The 24088-nt window shown below is 38.1% G+C and overlaps 2 protein-coding genes across 2 annotated transcripts; both read right to left on the minus strand.

The window, feature by feature from the left end:
• Window positions 1-390: 390 nt before the first annotated feature.
• Window positions 391-8564, minus strand: LOC148215303 (vomeronasal type-2 receptor 26-like). Its single transcript, XM_088144122.1, has 6 exons — window positions 8302-8564; window positions 7342-7627; window positions 4784-5638; window positions 3177-3404; window positions 2327-2453; window positions 391-1286 (listed from the first exon to the last, which is right to left on the minus strand). Exons 1-6 carry the CDS (start codon window positions 8562-8564, stop codon window positions 391-393), a joined length of 2655 nt encoding a protein of 884 aa, XP_088000248.1.
• Window positions 8565-12415: 3851 nt separating this feature from the next.
• Window positions 12416-23034, minus strand: LOC148215304 (vomeronasal type-2 receptor 26-like). The gene is made up of 6 exons (XM_088144123.1): window positions 22971-23034; window positions 22334-22643; window positions 21379-21664; window positions 18823-19677; window positions 14352-14478; window positions 12416-13311 (listed from the first exon to the last, which is right to left on the minus strand). Exons 1-6 carry the CDS (start codon window positions 23032-23034, stop codon window positions 12416-12418), a joined length of 2538 nt encoding a protein of 845 aa, XP_088000249.1.
• Window positions 23035-24088: the final 1054 nt, after the last annotated feature.

Consider the following 24088-nt stretch of genomic DNA (forward strand, 5'->3'; position numbering starts at 1 on the left):
CACATATAAGCTTTTTCCTCCAACATTCCTCACTCAAGAGAGATTAGAAATCACTTGAGGGGCTTTTGAGGCACTGGATCTATGAAGTCATATTAGTATGAATTCCAGCTACCTTAAACAGCTCCATTCCTTAAAATATTGAAAGAAAATTGAATATATCACACAGCATGAATTCAAAAATTCACATTATTCACAGAGATAACAAATAGAATAGAATTCATCAAAATGTGAGAAGCACTTTGATTTGTCTTGATGAGATACTTTGTGCCATAATGACAGGGTGATGGACTTTGAGGAGGTGTTTCATGATATCACATTTCCTCTCACCCCACTTCCATTTCCACTGGCATTTGCATTTCTGGTTGATAGCAGTAATTAAGGATTACAATACTACTTCTTCATGAGCAAATGCTTGCTGTTCAGTTCAGGTCTAAACAGGATGATAAAACATTTGGGGGCAAAGATACAACCCAATAAGCCAGCATTGGAGGATAAGATGGAGAAGATCTCCACAGCCACCATGTATTTTCCTTTGGTACTCAAGTAGCTGGGAACAAAGGACAACCAAACACTGCAGAAGACAAACATGCTGAAGGTGATGAATTTGGCTTCATTGAAACTGTCAGGGAGTTTCCGAGCTAGAAAAGCAGCAGAGAAGCTGACAATGGCCAAGAAACCCATAAAGCCCAAGACAGAGTAAAACATGGTCACCGATCCTTCATTGCATTCTAGTACAATCTCCTGAGACACTGAGTGCTTATCAAGGTCTGGGTATGGTGGGAATGTCATCAGCCATGAGGCACAAATGGTGGCTTGAACTAGAGAGCAGGAAAGAACGATGGAGCTCACCATTCTTTTCCCCACCCATCTCCTCATTTTAGACCCAGGCTTGGTGGCCATGAATGCTAGGACAACTACAATGGTTTTGGCCAGCAAACAGGAAACCGCCACTGAGAAGATCATGCCAAAAGCTGGCTGTCGAAGAAGACACACAATTTGATTGGGTCTCCCAATAAATAGCAAAACAGAAAGGAAAGAGAGCAGGAGGAAGATGAGGATAATGTAGGTGAGGTTCCTGTTGTTGGCTTTGACAATGGGAGTGTCCCTGTGTTGAATGAAGGTCTTGAGCACTAAAATTGTCATCAAAGAAAAGGAAAGAGCGCAAATCGCCGAGCTCATCCCCAGTGGTTCTTCGTACGATAAGAACGCTATAATTTTGGGCAGGCATGAATCTTTGTTGTCATTTGGGTATTGATCTTCAGGACATGGAGAACAGTCTTGTGTATCTAAAAGAAATCACCAAAGTTCTGTTGATATTGTGTTACACTAATCAACACATACCTACTATTACATGGCCAGAACATGACCATGAGGGTCCATGAGGGGCTCAGCCTGAAATATGAACATGAAAATGAGATCAGACAAACAAATCAGTTAACATCAGCAAATTTTATTTTGCCAGTGACAATTCCCACAGCACTACAGTATTGAAGGCTCAGCTTATGATCCACTTTGTATCATCCAGAAGGAAAAAAAATAGCCATGCTAAATTATCCCATCATCCCAAATTGTGTGTCCCTGCGAGGGAGGTACGAAAGGATAGTTGAACTAGACCAGAGTGTTGGAAAGCTCTGGTGCAGAGGCCTCACAATTAAGCTCATATGCAAAGTTATTCTCTCAAAACTAAATGGTGTTTGGCATCATATCCATTCTAAGGTAGTGGTTAAAGGCTTTCAACTAGGAATTTGGACACTGTGAGTTCAAATTGATTAGAATGACCTGATCTGTAATAAGAAGTGGCATTTATATGAAGATTTATTCCATTCTGGGTAGAAAAATGTAAGCTTTGAGATTTCACCATTGCTCCTTGGATATTGCCTACTGGCAATCCTTCAAGGTAGCTCAGAAAAGGAAACTAATGCTCAGTACCTCTTTTACTGTAAATCTATAACAATGGAATCTCTCAAACCTGAATGTGCTTCCCCCTCCCTCTCTTTATTTTTGTGAACTAGGAAGAGGCTGGTACTCAAATTAGTTTCTTGCCCCTGACTCAGGCTCCTTTTATCTGACCATTGTCTTGAAAGCAGCTCTTCCTTGTGTCCCTGAAGACCCTTCCCTATGCCCTTTACACCTGATAAGACTTTTTCCTACATCCCTCACCCCCCATGTTTATACCTGAATGTATTTCTGAACTCATATTACTTTTGCCTTATGAAAACCTATACAACTGAAGAGATTACATATCAAGGCACACATCTGTTCACAAGTTGATCCACTCCCGTTACATTTTTCCTTTCTAAAAGCCTCTGTACCTGGTATCTCTTACCCTCTTCAGTTGAAATCTTCCCTTCTGGACACGGACGGCAATCGTAACAACAAAACGGCTTCCCTTCCTTCTTGGTCTTCCTATAACCTCTCTGGCAAGGATCATTGCACAAAGAAATAGGGCATGCCTATTTCAAAAACAATAAGAATAATACTTTACCATTCACATGGATGGATGGATGGATGGATGGATGGATGGATGGATGGATGGATGGACAGACATAGAGAACTGTGAATTTGTAGATGCTGGAGAATCAACATTTCAGAGTGGCTAAATGACAAATGCTAACAAAATTTACCTGTTTAATAATCAAAGAGTAATTATTTGGCAACTGACTGTTGGAATCTCCAATATTACTGATATATTTTAAATGTATGATCAATATATTGTTCAAATCTAAATATTTGCATCTTTTGTCTTGAACAAATGTCTCTCATTGTAGCTTACAGTTGCTCAAAAGTACCATGCAGTCCATCCCCAACAAATCTACCTCAAAGAAATAAAAGAGTAAAGTTTACTGTCAAGGGTCCTAGGAGAGGGCACTGGAATATTAAAATTCAGTGTAGCTTACAATAAGAAGTACATGTAGTGTTTCAGATTAGTGAAAATTTACAACACAGTTTGATACCCATCAACCCAAGTGCTACAGATATCAGGATCTGGTCAAGATGGCTCAGCCAAGACTGGAGCTATAGCTGCAGACTAGCATTACTGGAAGATAGCAGAGTATAGGAAAAAAGGGCATAAGATCTTTATTCTTTATTCCAAAATCATGGCTACAATGGCCCTGATATGATTTGCAGAGTATAGTTCAGCTCAAGAATTTAAGGTACAAGTCCAAGTCTCTAACCTGATTAAACCTTTCAGGCCATATGATGAAATCCAGATGGATATTGAAAGCTTTGTCTGGAGGAGCAAAGGGGTCTATCCTTCCTACTTTCACCTTAGAAAATGACTGGTTCGGAAAAGTAACCCAGTTGATAATATCAAGTCCACCATTAAATTCTCCATGACTATCAAAGGAGATCTTTTCACCCACACTATTGTTGAAGGAGACACTTCTCAGAAAAGAATGAAGCTACATTGGGGGAGAGACAGAAAGAGAGAAATCATAAAGGGTGGGTAAATTTATTGTATTTCTAGGAAGACTCAATTTAACACAGAGGAACTGATAAAATTGCTCCATCCTATTTCATCTCTAGTTGCTTAAACAGTAACCACAAGCAATTCCCATTTCAGCTTGAATGAGTTGTGATATTTCAAATGTGAGAGGATGAGAACCTGAATTTTAGCCTGGGTGAAGGGAATCTCCTGATTGCCCTTTCAAGGAGTCTTTTCCTCCATGGATGAGTTTTCAGTCCTTCTTGAGGAAGTCTCTGTGCTTCTTCTGGCCTTTCTGCCTAGGAAATATTGTGACATGATGGTCCTTCTTTTCTTTGCTCACATATTTTAAAAGTGTTCTGGTGAGAAATATGTTGCAATGTGAATCACTGCTTGTAGGAATCCTGGAAATCCTCCGTAGACACATGTTAATGCCTGTGCTATCCACTCTAAAGGAATCAGAGCATTGCCCCATGATCTTGAATGTTTTTTGTAAGGATACTCATTGACCGGAGGGCACTGGACCTTCTCTTTCCTAGCTGGTGGCATAAGGGATATCTTTTTTGCCTTGGATTATTCTTCAGTCCTTCTTCAGGTATTGTGTGTCTCTTCCCTGGAAGCATGGTTTGTTTCTGCAATGTACAGTATGTCCCATTTATTTCATCTTTGTGTAAAGAATATTATTTACTTATTTCTTGATTTATTTTTCAAATTTATATGGCCTCCCGTCTCCCAAAAAGTGACTCTTGGTAATGTACAACAATGAATGAAAAAAATAGACACATAAAAGCAATCATTATTAAAAATATAAACAATCATTATATCTTGCTCCTAGAAAGATTTTGGCAGATTCCTGATTGCCAGGTCTGAGACAGGATAGTGAACAACATGTGGGCAATGCAGTGAGATTTTCTGCTGGGCAGGGTATATTCAGGTTATTGTTCTACTCTTCAGCAGGTCACTGAGAAATGTCTGAATGGAAGGAAGAATGATCATTGCATGTTTACTGATTCAGAGAAAAGATATAATGAAGTTAGTAGGGCTCAATGGGGCATGCAGATAAAAGGTTGAATTTTCATTTCTGAATGTGAAAAGAAAAGTATATGATGGAAGTAAGGGAAGAATGAGAAATACTTTATGTATGTATAAACATACTTCTGCTTGTACCTATGTCTATGTATGTAGTTGTTTACTGTGTCTTTTCGGATTGTACTGTGAATTCTGCGTGCCTTTGCTGATGGAATAAAAGAAAAGCACCAGATAGATTTCCTTGGGGAGAATATTTCAAAATTTAAATGAGAAGTTACAAATATAAGTACTAGAATTTTTCCTGAACTTCTCTGCTTTAGACATTACCTGCCATGAGTGTAGGTCCTGAAACCTCTTTTTCCCAAATGCCATACAATTACTTCGCTTGGATTTAGAGGAATGCATTGACTGCAGAGCATGTACTACAGCATAGACAGCATTGTACATATTGTAGCTGTGGCCAGTCATACTAATTTCAAACATTGAAGTAGGAAGAGTCTCTAATTTCTCTTCTCCAGTACAAATGCTCTCAGATCCTTTATTCTTTTTTGAGTTGAGCAATGAGCAATCAAACACCTGCTCCCAAAAGTCTCTGATGAATCCATCCTGTGGTGCTGTGGTTGGATTTCTGCTTTGAAGAAATTCATGGAATCCAAACACCTCCTTGGACTGAACCGAGAGCGATAAAGCACCATGGATGAAACTTATATCCCAGGAGATATGAAAAGATACTGATGCAAAATCCATTTGTGCTGGCATGAGCCAGATTTTGGTCCTCACTGGTATGTCTTCCACTTCTGAAAAACGCAGAAATGATTTAAAATATGTCATAGTCTGAATGTCACCATACACAAGTATCACATTGGCTGTACTTTTCATGACAACTATGTATATTTCGAGTCCTTTATCCATCACTTCTGTAAAATCACTGTAAACAGTCACACCTGGGAACCATTCCATAAAGTCAAAGCAGATTCCATGTTGAGAAAACATGGGGAGAATGTCCCATACAAACCTCTCCCCTGCTTCATCTTTCACAGAAAGAACTCCAATCCATGTCCACCCAAAATGTAGCAGTAACTTCAGGATTCCTTTGTTTTGTACAGACTCATTGGGGAACATCTGTTGTAAAAATACATCGTGATTTTGTTTATTCACTACTGGAGCAGAGCCATATGTGAGCTGGGGATTTTTAGCAGAACAAGGCAAAACAAAAGAAAGTGTGTTAGTGTGTCCCTCTCTTGGTTTGTATAAAAGTTCATTATGCAAATTTTATTGCTGCTTTCTAAACATCAACCAAGCTCAAATCCCATGCTTTCAATTTATGATTTTTGTAGTATGTATTTGTTAAATTAGTGATAGGATCTGAATATCCATTAGCCAATTAGCAGCTGTTCTGGATGTACTGATGACCTCTGACATATACACTTTTACTTTCCTTTCTTCATTCTCTTTTTCATCTCTGTTTGGTATATTCGGTTCCACAGTTATTTTCCTCTTTCATATGACTTCCTCCTGATCTCACCCTCAAACCCTTTATGGACTTTCCTCTGCTCAGGAACAGATGAGCTTTTTGAATTATAAAAAAAATGCCAAATCTGTTTTAGGAATACTTGGCATTGTTTCCCTGGATTAAGTTAAACCAGGTATGTTCAAAGCCACTAGAACCACCTAAGCCCTTTTTAGCCATTGTAGCAACTTTTCACTGTTTGTCACCACATCTTGACCAAGGTTTTTCTTTTCAAAATTCTCTGTGGAGTTATTATGTCATGCTAAGTGATTTACCCATATTTGCTGCCTCTCCTTTCTCCTATCAACACTATATCATAGGAGAGTCTACACTATTTTCTATTCACAGTTCCTCATCAGAAAGCAAATCACAAGGAATTCAGGCAGAGCTTGTGTGAGTGTGCTACAGTACACACATTTTGTGTAGGAGGCTTCAACAAGACATGTGAGCCAAATAAGGGTGACCCAGGCAGTAATCAAGTAGACAACGGTTATCATGACATTTTACATATGTTCTCAATTGGTCTTTTGATAGAGGAACACTCTTGATGTTTTCCACTGGCACTTTATCTAAGTCCTTAACTTAAACATTCTCTCCAAAATGGATTCTTTCATCACCAGACAGACTGTTTCTTCTGTTAAGAAAGATTCAGCTTTGGAGATTAATAGCTACAACCTGAACTGGAAGAACAGCTAAGTGATATTATATAAGCTACTGGCTGACTCAGAAATGGGGTCATTGCTTCAAGCATGGAAAATATGCCATAAGGGGGCAAGCAATTCTTTTGTGGTCTCCAGAACTCCTATCAGAAGCTAAGATTAAGGATTTGGAGACCCTCTGGCAAAATCCATATGGGGAGATTAAGGATAAAAGATGAGCACCTTCAGGGTTGCAGATGACTAAGGCTGTTTCACTCCAAACAACCCCTGAACCACCTTTTCCAAATGGGGACTGTCTAGAAGACACAGGCAGGCACAGCCATTGACCTAGTGTGTGTCCTTTACCTATGATTTAGATTGATGAAATGACTTGGGGAAAATAACGGGTAATATCCATTCCTGTGAATGAAATTTGTTCCAAGAGGCAGGAACACTCTGGAAGATACTGCCTGCATCAGTTTCCCCAGGAGCTATAAGATCCTGGAGAAAGTTGCAGCTGATTTAATGATTCATAAAGAGGTACTTCTGTCCTTTCTATTAAACATTGTGAACCACCTCTTTGAAAGGATTCATCGAACCCCTAAAGTCTATTCTCATATTAAAATGTTTCCCTTGGTATTTAAATGAACCTTTTTCTAACTCCCAAACACAGTGTTTCAAATGAATTGCAATGGAATATCATGTGAATGAGAGATGATCTATGAACCTGGGAATACCTGTGGAATTTTGTAGATAGACAGCATGTTCAACATGTGGAGGCAGATGTCAGGTCCTCCAATTGCTGCTATAGGAATGTTCCCCAAGTCACACTTGTAGTTTGGGATGATTGTACTGTTCATGAAAAGAAGTTTCATTGAGGCAAGGAAGGTCCAGCTTGGACTGAAATTACTGTTATAGATGTTGAACCCGAGGGTGACATTGGGCAAAAGTTGGAGATTTTCACTGATCTGCTTTACCGCAAACACCAGGGCCAGAACATATTGGTAACTCTGAAATATAACCCTGTCATGAAAATTAAAACCTTTATTAAAGAGTTTCATTTCTACATTCTGTTATTTCATAAAGTGTATTATTATATAGCATTTGGCTGTCATTGAAAAATAAAAGAGAAAATAAAATTGTCAAACATGACATTGAATTTCTCTGTATTCCTGAAAAACACTCGCTGTCTTTTGGGAGCCATATTTTGTTTAAGATAGAGATGGGTTCAAATTCCTCAAACCAATCTCAAGCAGTGATTTTCATCCAAGGCAGAGGAGCTATTTTGGTACCCTTGAACTGAGTGCAAAAACTGATTTCTGACTATGGATGTTCAGAATTCAGTGAGAAGTAGCTAAATATTGAGTCACATAAAGCCACTCCTGTAAGTCTTGCTTAGGAACAATACATTAGAATTATTCGAAAAGGATCTTGGCTTTATTCATTCATGAATTGTTGTGGCATTAGCACATCTCTTAGAAAGTTCAGCTTTGGGAACAAGTCACACTGCGAGTTGAACAGCCATAGAAATAGAATCACAAAGAAATAAGATAAAGATTAACTATCCCATTAATGAAGATGAAGATATACAGTATGTGTATGCAACGTATTCTAGCTGTTCAAAGTAAATTGTCCTTTGTGTCACATGAATTAATGGTGGTGTGGAAATCTTATGAGGGAAGAAATGAAGAACTTACATCCCTTCATCTTGAAGTTCATCAGAAGGGTTACGATCGAAGAGAATTGGACTGGAAAAAGTATAGACTTGAGAAATAATGCTGGCGATGATCACATCTCCAGGCTGAGAGTACTTGTGAAGAATAGGAAGAGCATCAATAACCTTGCAATTAATATCAGGAATCTTGCACACTGCTAGAGGTAATGATCCTAGTAACGACACTAGGAATACCAATGGCTTGCAGAATTTTTTTGCCCTGTGTGCCAGTTGGCCATTCTGCATTGTCATTTGGCTGCTTTGAAGCAGCACCGCTGGCTGTGGTCTGCTCAACTGTTTTAAAAGCAGAGCTCAACAGTTTGGCATATCAATAATCAAAATGACAAGTTGTTTGCCTTCTTTCTTTATCATTCAAAAGTGGATTGTAGTTTTACAACAGATTGCCTAAAGGCCCCAGAAATATCCTGTAGAATGCAGACAACCCAGCTGAATGGAGAATAATCGAGGAACTAATCCTACAGCCAGAGTGTGAGCATGCCTGGATACAATGTCCTGGTGAAATCATTCGGCTCTATTAAGGCAGTTTGTTATTGTCCATTTAACAGTGATCCAGGTGGCAAAGTACTTGGATTGTCATGGGGAACGGTAATCGCATCTTACCACATTGCTTTCTGGGTCCTGTGCGATTTGGAGCAGGTGCATGGGTAATCATAGCTAATTTCATAATTGTAGAGGAGATAACCATATGCCCAACTTTCTCCAACTTTCCAACTAATAAAGTATTCAATGTAATTGTCATTAAACTCTCTCAGATCAAGATTGAATTATTCATATCAAGCTAATATAAAAAATAATTTTAAAAAATGTTAGGCAGTAATATAGAGAGAACTGTTTGACACATCTTAGTAATTTGTAAAAGAGACCTTGAGAATTTTTCATTTCTGCCATGATAAAAGAAAATATAGCTATTACTAAATTAATTAAATGTATTTATTTAACCCTAATAAGATAACAAATAATCTTAGGGAAACATTAAAAATAAAACTACACTAAAACTTAATCGGAAAGGACTCTTATGGGACACTGATTGTCTATCCCTTAACAACTCTAGGAAGGGATGATTTCCAGACATGCAATTGGATCAGATCAGGTACAGGATGAACTTCAAAGAGAGCTGTCAATCTCACCTTAAGCTCACCGGGGAGAAGGAACAAGCCAATAACATCGGTGAATCATTGTTTTAGAACCAAGAGCTACCTGTGTACTGTATGTTAATTTTTTTCTTACACTCTGAGCAGGTAAGAAATAAACTTAGGGAAATGTTAAAAATAAAACTACACTAAAACCTAAGTGGAAAGGACTCTTTAGAAACAAGGATTGTCTATCCCTTCAGAAACCTTAGTTAAATGCAAATTCAATTTTTTGTGTTTATACCATTTTTACAACCACATCCAGTATATATACATGGATCATTCTAAAAAAAAAATCTTTAAATGGCAAATCCTTTATTTAATGGATGGTGGATCACTGGTGTTGGAGCTGGATATTTTTTAAAAAAAGAGAAAAGTCCATTATATCTGAAATCTATTCAACCATTAGTCCCTCACATGTAGGCCTTAGTATTCATATCTAAAATAACTTATTTGCAACTTGCTTAAATAATTTGAATGCAGTGGGAATGTTTTACTAAAGAAATGGTTCCCTGCAATGATGAAAAAAGAGTCAGGAATGAATAACTATGGACAGAACTCCAAAGTGATTGACCACAATGAAGGAAGGACATTGAGATTCTTTAGCTATACAGAGCATGAAGCAGGACCAAATTGCAAAGCAAATATATAAAAGAGGAGTAAATGGGTCAAGAAGAAAGGAAAGATGGAGCTAATAAGGTTCTCAAAATGAGAGAGGAGAGAAGTTTGAAGGACAAAAGGCAGTGTAGGAAACAGTGAATGGATGTGGTGCAAGCAAAACTGCTTTGCTATTGTGGAAGGTACAGAAAGACATAGTGAATGGTGTCCCTGTGAACTCTTTCTCTTACACTAGTTCCAAAAAGATACCCCTTGCTTCTAGTTCTCTTGTTTTCTGATCAGTTGAAAAACTTTAAAAAAAAAACAAAACATTGTAACTTAAGCTAGTGTGTCTTCTTATTCAAACTGTTTTGGATCGACTTACTATGTAACATTTGTAAAAAGTTTGGCTTTTGCTCTTTGCATACCTCAAAACCAGGGATTCACTGGAATTTGCCAGCCTTGGAATGATCACATAATTATATGGAACCTCTACAGAGTGTTGGTTTTCTTGCTAAGTAATTTTTACCACCTGAGGAGTATGTTGAAAAAGGAGAAACTGTGTTTTTGACCTCTTCTCTACACAGATAACTGCCCTAGCTGAACATCATCCACAAGCTTTTGCAAAGCATCTATTAACCAAGATTATGCTTGCTAAGGGGCAAATGACCAAACATACAGTATATACTTTGATAAATATGTCTGGTGTTTTGTAACTATCAGTTTTCTCATCTCTGTAGGAAGTCATCTCCAGGGTTCGAATCAGGAGATTTTGAAGTGGAGCCATTCACATTCTTTCATGAAGTAAGGCACTATTTCCAGACATGCAATAGGATCAAATCAGGTAGAGGATGAATTCAAAGAGAGGTTTCAACCTCCCCTAGAGCCCACCAGGGAGAAGGAACCGGCCAATAACATTGGTGGATCATTGTTTTAGAACCAAGAGCTACCTGTGTACTGTATGTTAAAACTTTTCTTACACTCTTTGAGCAGGTAAGGAAGATGCTCAGAGATATTGATAAAAATTTTCATACATTCTGGAGGAGAGTCCTTCTCCAATTGTGGAATCCAAATAAAAAGTGATGTGAAACCCTCTCTCCCCAAGGCACTACCTCATTAGATGCTTGACTGATAATGCAGGAAAAAAAGAAATTTATGTAGACAGGGCTGTGAAAAGATTCACTCATTCATGATTCAAAGATCAAATGAAAAGGAACATTGTCCAACACTTAAAAAGTCCTATCTACTCATCCTGTTCATGACAGGTACATTTACTGAGCTTTTTATTGAATTTAAAAATTCAATCAAACTGAAACCTTTGCAAATGTTACCCCACATTGAACCGATTGGGGAAGATGGCACCCAAAGAATCTACTGGGTCCAGCAATCACATTTCAGAGCCTTTTCTATCTGCAGAGGACCGGGAAGGGCTAAATATTGATGCATTGGTCCCATGTCTTGGCTATACTGCATTTTGGATTTTTCCAGCCTCTGACCTTTTGGCAGCTGGAGCTTTCCTTAAACCAGATCCATAGCATTTAGGACATCTTTTTTCCAGAATTCTTCCCTCCCCCAAAACTGGGATGGTTTGCAGATTTATTGGAAGTAGGAAAACCTAATAGGACATTAATGCGTAATGCGGAGAGATTCTAACGAAGTACACATAGGACTTCTTTAAGACAGCACAAGAATTAAATTCTGATTTCTCACATTTAGGGTTTGAGGTTAGAGATGGGGGAAAAAATAAATAAAACAATGCTATCTTCCTGTCCCATCCAAATTGCAGCACAAATCCTTGAGGTTCCATCCTTACCCAAGCAATTCTGGATTAATGAACTTAGACTCTCAATTCTCTTGCCTATATAAGTAGCTTTATTGCAGGCAGAATCAAATCATACAGGAGTGATGATTTTTACAATGCAGTACATAATACTAATATCCTTATATAGATGCATGCTTCACATATAAGCTTTTTCCTCCAACATTCCTCACTCAAGAGAGATTAGAAATCACTTGAGGGGCTTTTGAGGCACTGGATCTATGAAGTCATATTAGTATGAATTCCAGCTACCTTAAACAGCTCCATTCCTTAAAATATTGAAAGAAAATTGCATATATCACACAGCATGAATTCAAAAATTCACATTATTCACAGAGATAACAAATAGAATAGAATTCATCAAAATGTGAGAAGCACTTTGATTTGTCTTGATGAGATACTTTGTGCCATAATGACAGGGTGATGGACTTTGAGGAGGTGTTTCATGATATCACATTTCCTCTCACCCCACTTCCATTTCTACTGGCATTTGCATTTCTGGTTGATAGCAGTAATTAAGGATTTCAATACTACTTCTTCATGAGCAAATGCTTGCTGTTCAGTTCAGGTCTAAACAGGATGATAAAACATTTGGGGGCAAAGATACAACCCAATAAGCCAGCACTGGAGGATAAGATGGAGAAGATCTCCACAGCCACCATATATTTTCCTTTGGTACTCAAGTAGCTGGGAACAAAGGACAACCAAACACTGCAGAAGACAAACATGCTGAAGGTGATGAATTTGGCTTCATTGAAACTGTCAGGGAGTTTCCGAGCTAGAAAAGCAGCAAAGAAGCTGACAATGGCCAAGAAGCCCATAAAGCCCAAGACAGAGTAAAACATGGTCACCGATCCTTCATTGCATTCTAGTACAATCTCCTGAGACACTGAGTCCTTATCAAGGTCTGGGTATGGTGGGAATGTCATCAGCCATGAGGCACAAATGGTGGCTTGAACTAGAGAGCAGGAAAGAACGATGGAGCTCACCATTCTTTTCCCCACCCATCTCCTCATTTTAGACCCAGGCTTGGTGGCCATGAATGCTAGGACAACTACAATGGTTTTGGCCAGCAAACAGGAAACCGCCACTGAGAAGATCATGCCAAAAGCTGGCTGTCGAAGAAGACACACAATTTGATTGGGTCTCCCAATAAATAGCAAAACAGAAAGGAAAGAGAGGAGGAGGAAGATGAGGATAATGTAGGTGAGGTTCCTGTTGTTGGCTTTGACAATGGGAGTGTCCCTGTGTTGAATGAAGGTCTTGAGTACTAAAATTGTCATCAAAGAAAAGGAAAGAGCGCAAATCGCCGAGCTCATCCCCAGTGGTTCTTCGTACGTTAAGAACGTTATAATTTTGGGCAGGCATGAATCTTTGTTGTCATTTGGGTATTGATCTTCAGGACATGGAGAACAGTCTTGTGTATCTAAAAGAAATCACCAAAGTTCTGTTGATATTGTGTTACACTAATCAACACATACCTACTATTACATGGCCAGAACATGGCCATGAGGGTCCGTGAGGGGCTCAGCCTGAAATATGAACATGAAAATGAGATCAGACAAACAAATCAGTTAACATCAGCAAATTTTATTTTGCCAGAGACAATTCCCACAGCACTACAGTATTGAAGGCTCAGCTTATGATCCACTTTGTATCATCCAGAAGGAAAAAAAAAAGCCATGCTAAATTATCCCATCATCCCAAATTGTGTGTCCCTGCGAGGGAGGTACGAAAGGATAGTTGAACTAGACCAGAGTATTGGAAAGCTCTGGTGCAGAGGCCTTACAATTAAGCTCATATGCAAAGTTATTCTCTCAAGACTAAATGGTGTTTGGCATCATATCCATTCTAAGGTAGTGGTTAAAGGCTTTCAACTAGGAATTTGGACACTGTGAGTTCAGATTGATTAGAATGACCTGATCTGTAATAAGAAGTGGCATTTATATGAAGATTTATTCCATTCTGGGTAGAAAAATGTAAGCTTTGAGATTTCACCATTGCTCCTTGGATATTGCCTACTGGCAATCCTTCAAGGTAGCTCAGAAAAGGAAACTAATGCTCAGTACCTCTTTTACTGTAAATCTATAACAATGGAATCTCTCAAACCTGAATGTGCTTCCCCCTCCCTCTCTTTATTTTTGTGAACTAGGAAGAGGCTGGTACTCAAATTAGTTTCTTGCCCCTGACTCAGGCCCCTTTTATCTGACCATTGTCTTGAAAGCAGCTCTTCCTTGTGTCCCTGAAGACCCTTCCCTATGCCCTTTACACCTGATAAGACTTTTTCCTACATCCCTCACCCCCCATGTTTATACCTGAATGTATTTCTGAACTCATATTACTTTTGCCTTATGGAAACCTATACAACTGAAGAGATTTCATATCAAGGCACACATCTGTTCACAAGTTGATCCACTCCCGTTACATTTTTCCTTTCTAAAAGCCTCTGTACCTGGTATCTCTTACCCTCTTCAGTTGAAATCTTCCCTTCTGGACACGGACGGCAATTGTCACAACAAAACGGCTTCCCTTCCTTCTTGGTCTTCCTATAACCTCTCTGGCAAGGATCATTGCACAAAGAAATAGGGCATGCCTATTTCAAAAACAATAAGAATAATACTTTACCATTCACATGGATGGATGGATGGATGGATGGATGGATGGATGGATGGATGGACAGACACAGAGAACTGTGAATTTGTAGATGCTGGAGAATCAACATTTCAGAGTGGCTAAATGACAAATGCTAACAAAATTTACCTGTTTAATAATCAAAGAGTAATTATTTGGCAACTGACTGTTGGAATCTCCAATATTACTGATATATTTTAAATGTATGATCAATAAATTGTTCAAATCTAAATATTTGCATCTTTTGTCTTGAACAAATGTCTCTCATTGTAGCTTACAGTTGCTCAAAAGTACCATGCAGTCCATCCCCAACAAATCTACCACAAAGCAATAAAAGAGTAATGTTTAGTCTCAAGGGTTCCTAGGATGGGGCACTGCAATATTAATATTCAGTGTAGTTTACAATATGAAGCACATTTAGTCTTTCAGATCATTGAAAATGTATAATACAGTTTGATACCCATAAATTCAAGTCCTATAGAGATCACGGTCTGCCCATCATGGCTAGGGCAAGATGGGAGATATAGCTGCAACCTAGCATTACTGGAAGATAGCACAATATAGGAAAAAAGACTTAAGATCCTTATTCTTTATTCCAAAATCATGGCTACAATGGCCCTGATATGATTTGCAGATTATAGTTCAGCTCAAGAATTTAAGGCACAAGTCCAAGTCTCTAACCTGATTAAACTTTCAGGCCACGTGATGAAATCCATATGGATATTGAAGGCCTTGTTTGGAGGAGAAAAGGGGTCTATCCTCCCGACTTTCACCTTAGAAAATGACTAATTTGGGAAAGTAACCCAGTTGATAACATCAAGTCCACCAATCAATTCTCCATGGCTATCAAAAGAAATCTTTTCACCCACACTATTGTTGAAGGAGACACTTCTCAGAAAAGGGTGAAGCTACACTGGGGAGGGACAGAAAGAGAGAAATCATAAAGCGAGGGTATATTTGTTATATTTCTAGTAAGATTCAATTTGATATGGAGGAACTGGTAAGATTGCTCCATCCTATTTTATCTTTAGTTGCTTAAACTGTAACCACAGAACAATTCACATTTCAGCTGCAATGAGTTGTGTTATTTCAACTGGGAGAGGATGAGAACCTTTATTTATGCCTGTGTGCTTCTTCTGGCCTTTCAGCCTAGGAAATATTGTCACCTGCTGGTCCTTCTTTTCTTTGCTCACATGTTTTAAAAGTGTTCTGTTGAGGAATATGTTGGAATGTGAGTCACTGATCGTAGGAATCCTGGGAATCATCCATAGACATAGGTTAATGGCTGTGCTATCCAGTGTAAAGAAATGAGAGAATTCAACCATCAACTGTCATGTCCTTTTTAAGGACATTCATTGACCAGAGGGCACTGTACCTCCTGTTTCCTAGCTGGTGGCCTTTGGAATATCTTTTTCACCTTGGATTGTTCTTCAGTCCTTGTTCAGGTGTTCTTTGTCTGTTCCCTGGAGGCATGGCTTGTTCATGAAGTGTAAGTGCCATTTCCTTCATGTATGTGTGAGGAATTTTATTATTTATTTATTTATTTATTTATTTATTTATTTATTTATTTCTCAAATTTATATTGCTGCCCATCTCACAAAAGGTGACTCTGAGCAATGAATTTAACCAATAGCTACATAAAAACAGTCATTATTCAAATATAGACAGTCATTATATCTTATTCCTAGAAATCATTTGGCAGATTCCTGATTAGGAGGTCTGGGGCAGGACAGTGAAGAAAGTGTAGGCAATTCAGTGGGACTTTCTGCTGGGCAGGGAATATGCAAGGAATTGTTCCACTCTTCAGCAGGTCTCTGAGAAAGGTCTGAATGGGAGGAACACAGATTATTGGATGTATTCTGATTCACAGAAAAGATAATATGAAGTTAGTAGCCCTAAATGAGACATGCAGATAAAAGGTTGCATTTTCATTTCTGAATGCGAAAAGAGAAGGATATGATGGAAGTAAGGGAAGAATGAGAAGAAATGAAGTGATCAGTGATTAATTAAATGATCTGGGAGAATGACTAAGACTAAACTATTTAATATTATTGTGTATTGAGAGACTCTGTACACAGAATAATTGCAGTAACATTAGAAATGTGCTGGTTCATAATGGAAAAGTGCAGCCACTTTTTCCATGCAGATGACGCTGTATTTTTGAATGAGAGCAAATATTTACAGGAGCTTCAAAGAAGAGAAGACGATGCAATCAGGAATCTGGATGTGAACTTTAATAGACCAAGAAACTAGATTGAGTTGAGGACTACATGTAGCTGAGAAGAATGGGTACTAAAGAGGAACAAATCATTCAGGATGTTAGGATAGAGATAAAGGTTATATGCAAGTGAAATGGGCTATTTAAAAAAAGAGGCATGGTAGGGTTAAGAATGAATGAGTGCTGAATAAATGTGGATTAAATACAAAAGAGAGGGACAAGTGAAAAACAAGTACTTTGAAATGGTTTGTCACCTAGAAAGAATGAATGAGGATGGAAGGAAAGAGAAGCAGAAGGAAGAGTGAATGGGATCAGTAGAAGGGATAGCCTTCTGAGAAAATCATGGGTGGCTGGACTTGATCAAGTCCACAAAAAGAGCGAGGGAAGAGATTTCAAAGGGAAAATGGCTGTGTAGGGAGAGAGGGATGGATGTAATGGAATTGATGATGCTGGCTGATAATTTATTGGGTATAGAAAAACATGGAGAGGTATAGTTAAAGGTCTAAGTATAAACCAGATTTAGCTATGTCTGCCTTTCTTTAAGTGATGTGATTTACTAGTGCCTATTTCGATTTGCATTTTTATATTTTTGTGACAGTGCTTTTCCAGAGATGGAGAGGCATGATGGATATGGACAGGGCTGTATGTACAGTATGTACCAGCATACTTCTGCTTGTATGTATGAGTATGTATGTAATTGTTTATGGTGTCTGTTAGGACCGTACTGCGAATGCTGAGAGTCTTTTGCTGATGGAATAAAAGACAAGGACTATTTCTAGGAAGACTCAATTTAACACAGAGGAACTGATAAAATTGCTCCATCCTATTTCATCTCTAGTTGCTTAAACAGTAACCACAAGCAATTCCCATTTCAGCTTGAATGAGTTGTGATATTTCAAACGTGAGAGGATGAGAACCTGAATTTTAGCCTGGGTGAAGGGAAACTCCTGATTGCCCTTTCAAGGAGTCTTTTCCTCCATGGATGAGTTTTCAGTCCTTCTTGAGGAAGTCTCTGTGCTTCTTCTGGCCTTTCTGCCTAGGAAATATTGTGACATGATGGTCCTTCTTTTCTTTGCTCACATATTTTAAAAGTGTTCTGGTGAGAAATATGTTGCAATGTGAATCACTGCTTGTAGGAATCCTGGAAATCCTCCGTAGACATATGTTAATGCCTGTGCTATCCACTCAAAAGGAATCAGAGCATTGCCCCATGATCTTGAATGTTTTTTGTAAGGATACTCATTGACCGGAGGGCACTGGACCTTCTCTTTCCTAGCTGGTGGCATAAGGGATATCTTTTTTGCCTTGGATTATTCTTCAGTCCTTCTTCAGGTATTGTGTGTCTCTTCCCTGGAAGCATGGTTTGTTTCTGCAATGTACAGTATGTCCCATTTATTTCATCTTTGTCTAAAGAATATTATTTACTTATTTCTTGATTTATTTTTCAAATTTATATGGCCTCCCGTCTCCCAAAAAGTGACTCTTGGTAATGTACAACAATGAATTTAAAAAATAGACACATAAAAGCAATCATTATTAAAAATATAAACAATCATTATATCTTGCTCCTAGAAAGATTTTGGCAGATTCCTGATTGCCAGGTCTGAGACAGGATAGTGAACAACATGTGGGCAATGCAGTGAGATTTTCTGCTGGGCAGGGTATATTCAGGTTATTGTTCTACTCTTCAGCAGGTCACTGAGAAATGTCTGAATGGAAGGAAGAATGATCATTGCATATTTACTGATTCAGAGAAAAGATATAATGAAGTTAGTAGGGCTCAATGGGGCATGCAGATAAAAGGTTGAATTTTCATTTCTGAATGTGAAAAGTATATGATGGAAGTAAGGGAAGAATGAGAAATACTTTATGTATGTATAAACATACTTCTGCTTGTACCTATGTCTATGTATGTAGTTGTTTACTGTGTCTTTTCGGATTGTACTGTGAATTCTGCGTGCCTTTGCTGATGGAATAAAAGAAAAGCCCCAGATAGATTTCCTTGGGGAGAATATTTCAAAATTTAAATGAGAAGTTGCAAATACAAGTACTAGAATTTTTCCTGAACTTCTCTGCTTTAGACATTACCTGCCATGAGTGTAGGTCCTGAAACTTCTTTTTCCCAAAAGCCATACAATTACTTCGCTTGGATTTAGAGGAATGCATTGACTGCAGAGCATGTACTACAGCATAGACAGCATTGTACATATTGTAGCTGTGGCCAGTCATGCTAATTTCAAACATTGAAGTAGGAAGAGTCTCTAATTTCTCTTCTCCAGTACAAATGCTCTCAGATCCTTTATTCCTTTTTGAGTTGAGCAATGAGCAATCAAACACCTGCTCCCAAAAGTCTCTGATGAATCCATCCTGTGGTTCTGTGGTTGGATTTCTGCTTTGAAGAAATTCCTGGAATCCAAACACCTCCTTGGACTGAACCGAGAGCGATAAAGCACCATGGATGAAACTTATATCCCAGGAGATATGAACAGATACTGATGCAAAATCCATTTGTGCTGGCATGAGCCAGATTTTGGTCCTCACTGGTATGTCTTCCACTTCTGAAAAACGGAGAAATGATTTTAAGAATGTCATAGTCTGAATGTCACCATACACGAGTATCACATTGGCTGTACTTTTCATGACAACTATGTATATTTCGAGTCCTTTATCCATCACTTCTGTAAAATCACTGTAAACAGTCACACCTGGGAACCATTCCATAAAATCAAAGCAGATTCCATGTTGAGAAAACATGGGGAGAATGTCCCATACAAACCTCTCCCCTGCTTCATCTTTCACAGAAAGAACTCCAATCCATGTCCACCCAAAATGTAGCAGTAACTTCAGGATTCCTTTGTTTTGTACAGACTCATTGGGGAACATCTGTTGTAAAAATACATCTTGATTTTGTTTATTCACTACTGGAGCAGAGCCATATGTGAGCTGGGGATTTTTAGCAGAACAAGGCAAAACAAAAGAAAGTGTGTTAGTGTGTCCCTCTCTTGGTTTGTATAAAGTTCATTATGCAAATTTTATTGCTGCTTTCTAAACATCAACCAAGCTCAAATCCCATGCTTTCAATTTATGATTTTTGTAGTATGTATTTGTTAAATTAGTGATAGGATCTGAATATCCATTAGCCAATTAGCAGCTGTTCTGGATGTACTGATGACCTCTGACATATACACTTTTACTTTCCTTTCTTCATTCTCTTTTTCATCTCTGTTTGGTATATTCGGTTCCACAGTTATTTTCCTCTTTCATATGACTTCCTCCTGATCTCACCCTCAAACCCTTTATGGACTTTCCTCTGCTCAGGAAAAGATGAGCTTTTGAATTATAAAAAAAATGCCAGATCTGTTTTAGGAATACTTGGCATTGTTTCCCTGGATTAAGTTAAACCAGGTATGTTCAAAGCCACTAGAACCACCTAAGCCCTTTTTAGCCATTGTAGCAACTTTTCACTGTTTGTCACCACATCTTGACCAAGGTTTTTCTTTTCAAAATTCTCTGTGGAGTTATTATGTCATGCTAAGTGTTTTACCCATATTTGCTGCCTCTCCTTTCTCCTATCAACACTATATCATAGGAGAGTCTACACTATTTTCTATTCACAGTTCCTCATCAGAAAGCAAATCACAAGGAATTCAGGCAGAGCTTGTGTGAGTGTGCTACAGTACACACATTTTGTGCAGGAGGCTTCAACAAGACATGTGAGCCAAATAAGGGTGACCCAGGCAGTAATCAAGTAGACAACGGTTATCATGACATTTTACATATGTTCTCAATTGGTCTTTTGATAGAGGAACACTCTTGATGTTTTCCACTGGCACTTTATCTAAGTCCTTAACTTAAACATTCTCTCCAAAATGGATTCTTTCATCACCAGACAGACTGTTTCTTCTGTTAAGAAAGATTCAGCTTTGGAGATTAATAGCTACAACTTGAACTGGAAGAACAGCTAAGTGATATTATATAAGCTACTGGCTGACTCAGAAATGGGGTCATTGCTTCAAGCATGGAAAATATGCCATAAGGGGGCAAGCAATTCTTTTGTGGTCTCCAGAACTCCTATCAGAAGCTAAGATTAAGGATTTGGAGACCCTCTGGCAAAATCCATATGGGGAGATTAAGGATAAAAGATGAGCACCTTCAGGGTTGCAGATTACTAAGGCCGTTTCACTCCAAACAACCCCTGAACCACCTTTTCCAAATGGGGACTGTCTAGAAGACACAGGCAGGCACAGCCATTGACCTAGTGTGTGTCCTTTACCTATGATTTAGATTGATGAAATGACTTGGGGAAAATAACGGGTAATATCCATTCCTGTGAATGAAATTTGTTCCAAGAGGCAGGAACACTCTGGAAGATACTGCCTGCATCAGTTTCCCCAGGAGCTATAAGATCCTGGAGAAAGTTGCAGCTGATTTAATGATTCATAAAGAGGTACTTCTGTCCTTTCTATTAAACATTGTGAACCACCTCTTTGAAAGGATTCATCGAACCCCTGAAGTCTATTCTCATATTAAAATGTTTCCCTTGGTATTTAAATGAACCTTTTTCTAACTCCCAAACACAGTGTTTCAAATGAATTGCAATGGAATATCATGTGAATGAGAGATGATCTATGAACCTGGGAATACCTGTGGAATTTTGTAGATAGACAGCATGTTCAACATGTGGAGGCAGATGTCAGGTCCTCCAATTGCTGCTATAGGAATGTTCCCCAAGTCACACTTGTAGTTTGGGATGATTGTACTGTTCATGAAAAGAAGTTTCATTGAGGCAAGGAAGGTCCAGCTTGGACTGAAATTACTGTTATAGATGTTGAACCCGAGGGTGACATTGGGCAAAAGTTGGAGATTTTCACTGATCTGCTTTACCGCAAACACCAGGGCCAGAACATATTGGTAACTCTGAAATATTACCCTGTCATGAAAATTAAAAACTTTATTAAAGAGTTTCATTTCTACATTCTGTTATTTCATAAAGTGTATTATTATATAGCATTTGGCTGTCATTGAAAAATAAAAGAGAAAATAAAATTGTCAAACATGACATTGAATTTCTCTGTATTCCTGAAAAACACTCGCTGTCTTTTGGGAGCCAAATTTCATTTAAGATAGAGATGGGTTCAAATTCCTCAAACCAATCTCAAGCAGTGATTTTCATCCAAGGCAGAGGAGCTATTTTGGTACCCTTGAACTGAGTGCAAAAACTGATTTCTGACTATGGATGTTCAGAATTCAGTGAGAAGTAGCTAAATATTGAGTCACATAAAGCCACTCCTGTAAGTCTTGCTTAGGAACAATACATTAGAATTATTTGAAAACGATATTGGCTTTATTCATTCATGAAATGTTGTGGCATTAGCACATCTCTTAGAAAGTTCAGCTTTGGGAACAAGTCACACTGCGAGTTGAACAGCCATAGAAATAGTATCACAAAGAAATAAGATAAAGATTAACTATCCCATTAATGAAGATGAAGATATATGTGTATGCAATGTATTCTAGCTGTTCAAAGTAAATTGTCCTTTGTGTCACATGAATTAATGGTGGTGTGCAAATCTTATGAGGGAAGAAATGAAGAACTTACATCCCTTCATCTTGAAGTTCATCAGAAGGGTGACGATCGAAGAGAATTGGACTGGAAAAAGTATAGACGTGAGAAATAATGCTGGCGATGATCACATCTCCAGGCTGAGAGTACTTGTGAAGAATAGGAAGAGCATCAATAACGTTGCAATTAATATCAGGAATCTTGCACACTGCTAGAGGTAATGATCCTAGTAACGACACTAGGAATACCAATGGCTTGCAGAATTTTTTGCCCTGTGTGCCAGTTGGCCATTCTGCATTGTCATTTGGCTGCTTTGAAGCAGCACCGCTGGCTGTGGTCTGCTCAACTGTTTTAAAAGCAGAGCTCAACAGTTTGGCATATCAATAATCAAAATGACAAGTTGTTTGCCTTCTTTCTTTATCATTCAAAAGTGGATTGTAGTTTTACAACAGATTGCCTAAAGGCCCCAGAAACATCCTGTAGAATGCAGACAACCCAGCTGAATGGAGAATAATTGAGGAACTAATCCTACAGCCAGAGTGTGAGCATGCCTGGATACAATGTCCTGGTGAAATCATTCGGCTCTATTAAGGCAGTTTGTTATTGTCCATTTAACAGTGATCCAGGTGGCAAAGTACTTGGATTGTCATGGGGAACAGTAATCGCATCTTACCACATTGCTTTCTGGGTCCTGTGCGATTTGGAGCAGGTGCATGGGTAATCATAGCTAATTTCATAATTGTAGAGGAGATAACCATATGCCCAACTTTCTCCAACTTTCCAACTAATAAAGTATTCAATGTAATTGTCATTAAACTCTCTCAGATCAAGATTGAATTATTCATATCAAGCTAATATAAAAAATAATTTTAAAAAATGTTAGGCAGTAATATAGAGAGAACTGTTTGACACATCTTAATAATTTGTAAAAGAGACCTTGAGAATTTTTCATTTCTGCCATGATAAAAGAAAATATAGCTATTACTAAATTAATTAAATGTATTTATTTAACCCTAATAAGATAACAAATAATCTTAGGAAAACATTAAAAATAAAACTACACTAAAACTTAATCGGAAAGGACTCTTATGGGACACTGATTGTCTATCCCTTAACAACTCTAGGAAGGGATGATTTCCAGACATGCAATTGGATCAGATCAGGTACAGGATGAACTTCAAAGAGAGCTGTCAATCTCACCTTAAGCTCACCGGGGAGAAGGAACAAGCCAATAACATCGGTGAATCATTGTTTTAGAACCAAGAGCTACCTGTGTACTGTATGTTAATTTTTTTCTTACACTCTGAGCAGGTAAGAAATAAACTTAGGGAAATGTTAAAAATAAAACTACACTAAAACCTAAGTGGAAAGGACTCTTTAGAAACAAGGATTGTCTATCCCTTCAGAACTCTTAGTTAAATGCAAATTTAATTTTTTGTGTTTATACCATTTTTACAACCACATCCAGTATATATACATGGATCATTCTAAAAAAAAAATCTTTAAATGGCAAATCCTTTATTTAATGGATGGTGGATCACTAGTGTTGGAACTGGATTTTTTTTAAAAAAGAGAAAAGTCCATTATATCTGAAATCTATTCAACCATTAGTCCCTCACATGTAGGCCTTAGTATTCATATCTAAAATAACTTATTTGCAACTTGCTTAAATAATTTGAATGCAGTGGGAATGTTTTACTAAAGAAATGGTTCCCTGCAATGATGAAAAAAGAGTCAGGAATGAATAATTATGGACAGAACTCCAAAGTGATTGACCACAATGAAGGAAGG

This window comes from Python bivittatus, unplaced genomic scaffold (genome assembly GCF_059951505.1).
Source record: "Python bivittatus isolate LINGU-HERP-01145 unplaced genomic scaffold, Pbiv_v1 ctg000430_np1212, whole genome shotgun sequence".
NCBI lineage: Eukaryota > Metazoa > Chordata > Lepidosauria > Squamata > Pythonidae > Python > Python bivittatus.

Coding starts and splice junctions, on each gene's coding strand:
- LOC148215303 (XM_088144122.1), bottom strand. CDS start 8,564: ATGCAGAATGGCCAACTGGCACACAGGGCAAAAAAATTCTGCAAGCCA. Junction 5,639..7,341: donor CTATCTACAAAATTCCACAG/GTATTCCCAGGT, acceptor AAAAATCCCCAG/CTCACATATGGCTCTGCTCC. Junction 1,287..2,326: donor GAAGATTTCAACTGAAGAGG/GTAAGAGATACC, acceptor GATTTCTTTTAG/ATACACAAGACTGTTCTCCA.
- LOC148215304 (XM_088144123.1), bottom strand. CDS start 23,034: ATGAAATTAGCTATGATTACCCATGCACCTGCTCCAAATCGCACAGGA. Junction 22,644..22,970: donor AGGACCCAGAAAGCAATGTG/GTAAGATGCGAT, acceptor CTTTTAAAACAG/TTGAGCAGACCACAGCCAGC. Junction 21,665..22,333: donor GAACTTCAAGATGAAGGGAT/GTAAGTTCTTCA, acceptor TTTTCATGACAG/GGTAATATTTCAGAGTTACC.